This window comes from Poecilia reticulata, linkage group LG10 (genome assembly GCF_000633615.1).
Source record: "Poecilia reticulata strain Guanapo linkage group LG10, Guppy_female_1.0+MT, whole genome shotgun sequence".
In the NCBI taxonomy this organism is placed as follows: Eukaryota; Metazoa; Chordata; class Actinopteri; order Cyprinodontiformes; family Poeciliidae; genus Poecilia; species Poecilia reticulata.
The window spans coordinates 21,971,913-21,974,369 of record NC_024340.1 but is presented as its reverse complement, the minus strand read 5'-3'; the positions used below and the strand labels follow the sequence as shown (position 1 = coordinate 21,974,369).

Here is a 2,457-nt window from a genome sequence, read left to right as displayed (position 1 = left end):
TTTTGCAATTTGCAATTTGCAAAAGTAAAGACATAAGTTGTTGAACTTACTCTCATTCTTCTTTGTCGGCTCCTGGCCAAATTCTTTATTGAGACAGCCTTAGCTTCACGATCTGGTTGCTGGTACCTGTAGTTTCTTCTTACAGTCTCAAAATATGTCTTACAAGCAGCTGGAATAAAATAAAAAAAAGTGTGTGTTAAAACTGTATTACAACAAAGATGGATACATATTAAATAAACCCAAAATGTGACTCAAGACACTTACAAATGATGTCACAGCTTTCCACACACTGGAAATCCGGATTTGCCTTCAAAGTTTGGAGTAGGACCGATGTAACTGCTAGATTGTGAGAAGAATTAAGTCTGCAATAAAAAAAAATATGCGAGTATTTTAAAAATTCACAAGTCAATGTGAAAAAAAAAACCCAACAAAAAAACAATCCTACCCTTGATCTGGCTGATAGCGACTGGTGTTTGTGTCAGAATTGTGAAAACGTCGAACTGCTTCCTGTAAAAACAAAGACATGTTCAGTATGCAAACACAATGATTTGCTGTATATTACATGTGTTACTATGTGAGTTTTTGTACCGCAAGTTTGGTATTTTTGCAGCGTCGTCTTTTTTGGTGCGTTTCTACTATACCAGAACCTCTCTCCCATTTTTCCACCAAGACGGAGAGCCTTTGTTCGAGGGAAAAAAACTTCTCATCCATAGAACCAAGTCTGTGGTAAAGGTTTTCAGATAGCTGGGTTACTAAGCAAGACAATCCGCTGATAGCAGACAATAATGTTTTACAGTCTGCAGGCGTAGAGTTGGCTGGAATTCCCAGAGGACTCTCCTGTTGAAGCAGAGGAGAAACAGCAAAGATTAAAACAATGTTGAGACATTACTAATAAAGGGTATGACATGGCCAAAAAGCTTACAAGTTTAGTTTAATACTTACCACAAAGCAGGGCGGTTGTGGCTCTTCATATGGTGGAGAATCTGAATCAAGGAAAAGATGAAAGCTTTGGTCATAAGTCGTTGAATCTGAGGAACAAGAAGACGACTTGAAGTAGAGCAATACAGTTTTAATTGTATGGGCCTCTTATAAACATAAAAATGACAATATTTCTGGGGTGGGGGAAAGAACAAAACTAAAAGAAAATGGTTCGACAGGTAAACATGTAATACAAAAAAATCAAAACGAGAAAAGAAAAGCAAAATAAAAGAAGCAAAAAGTGTTTGATATGCGATAGGTTGGTAGATTTAAAGGAACTACTCATGCATAGAGTAACTTAATGCATAATTTCAACAATGTTAGTCAATATGGCTAGTCACGATATTGATGATGAAAAAAAAATTATTAGATTGTCCTTCTCCACAGCAGAGTTTTCAAGATGTAAGACTCACTTTTACATCACTGCTTAGTCATAACGTTACAAAAACGTTCGTAAAAGCAGCATTACAATTCATTTTTGATAGCTTACCATCGACTGTAGTTGGTAGCTGCATTTCTTCACTTTCTTCAAACTCTTCAGTAAGCTTCTCTATTTTTCCATCGCTCTCAAGCTCCCCAACCACGTCATTTGTAAGATCCGTAAACCTCCACGGCTTGTTTTGAGCATCTGAACTCTTGGGATTTCTGTTCCAAGCTCCGTTACTGAAGTAAAGTTTTTTATGGTGAAAGTATTGGGACTGAGAAAGTTCATTGTCACAGTGTCCACAAAAGCGTCGTGGTTTTTTCTTTGTGGTTTTTGATGGTTCCATCTTTGGATGTAGCTCTTCTTTGGTGCCTTTTATTCTTCTTCTCGTGGTAGTTATTTGTAGCGGGTAAACAACTTAATGACGCACTACCGCCACCAAATGGTAAGGAGTGTCGATCAGAAATTTAAATGTCTGTTTCAAAATAAATACATAACAAATAAAAAAAAGTTGAAAGAAGAAAAAAATGCATTACTGAGTAAATAAGTTAGTTAACTAAATCATCCTAAATAAGCCAGTACACTAAAATATTACAGATTTTGATGGATTGCGAATATCTTTAACCACAATACATTTTCATCAGGCATTCATTGGGCAACAATTGGTGGGTTTTTTGGGTTGCGCTCTTTTTGATTTCAACATCTGACATCAAACAAAAAATAATATACAAAGTCCTATGTGTATTTAATAATATCAAACCATAAACCACAATAATAGATGACATAACTGAATGTGTCTGTAATAGGGTGACTAAGCCCAGGCAATTGAAAACTAGAAGATGTAGTGGCATTTTTGGGGGGAAAAGCAAAAACAAACCAACGTGTAGTAGTTTTTCATATTGATAACCACAATTAATAGAAGCCCCACAAAAGGGGTTTCTATTAATAAGCCCTTTTTTTTCTGAAGGGGCTTATTAATAGAAGACATTACATTGTGTGGTTTGACTTTATACTCTGTTATATCTAATAAATTGGAAATTTCAGAAAGATACTGG

The 2,457-nt window shown here is 35.7% G+C and overlaps 1 protein-coding gene across 2 annotated transcripts in view; it reads right to left on the bottom strand.

Moving 5' to 3' along the window:
* The window catches only part of LOC103471398 (uncharacterized), a 2,415-nt gene extending 584 nt beyond the window's left edge, over positions 1 to 1,831 (bottom strand). The window contains exons 1-6 of one of the 2 annotated variants that reach the window (XM_008420375.2): positions 1,469 to 1,831; positions 943 to 1,028; positions 589 to 837; positions 446 to 507; positions 265 to 362; positions 51 to 169 (exon numbers count right to left, since the gene is read on the bottom strand). In XM_008420375.2, the coding sequence (XP_008418597.1) occupies positions 51 to 169; positions 265 to 362; positions 446 to 507; positions 589 to 837; positions 943 to 1,028; positions 1,469 to 1,748 (894 nt within the window). In that variant the 5' untranslated portion in view covers positions 1,749 to 1,831. The remainder of the gene's footprint in view (positions 1 to 50; positions 170 to 264; positions 363 to 445; positions 508 to 588; positions 838 to 942; positions 1,029 to 1,468) is intronic. The other variant, XM_008420377.2, reaches the window with a different exon arrangement.
* Positions 1,832 to 2,457: the final 626 nt, after the last annotated feature.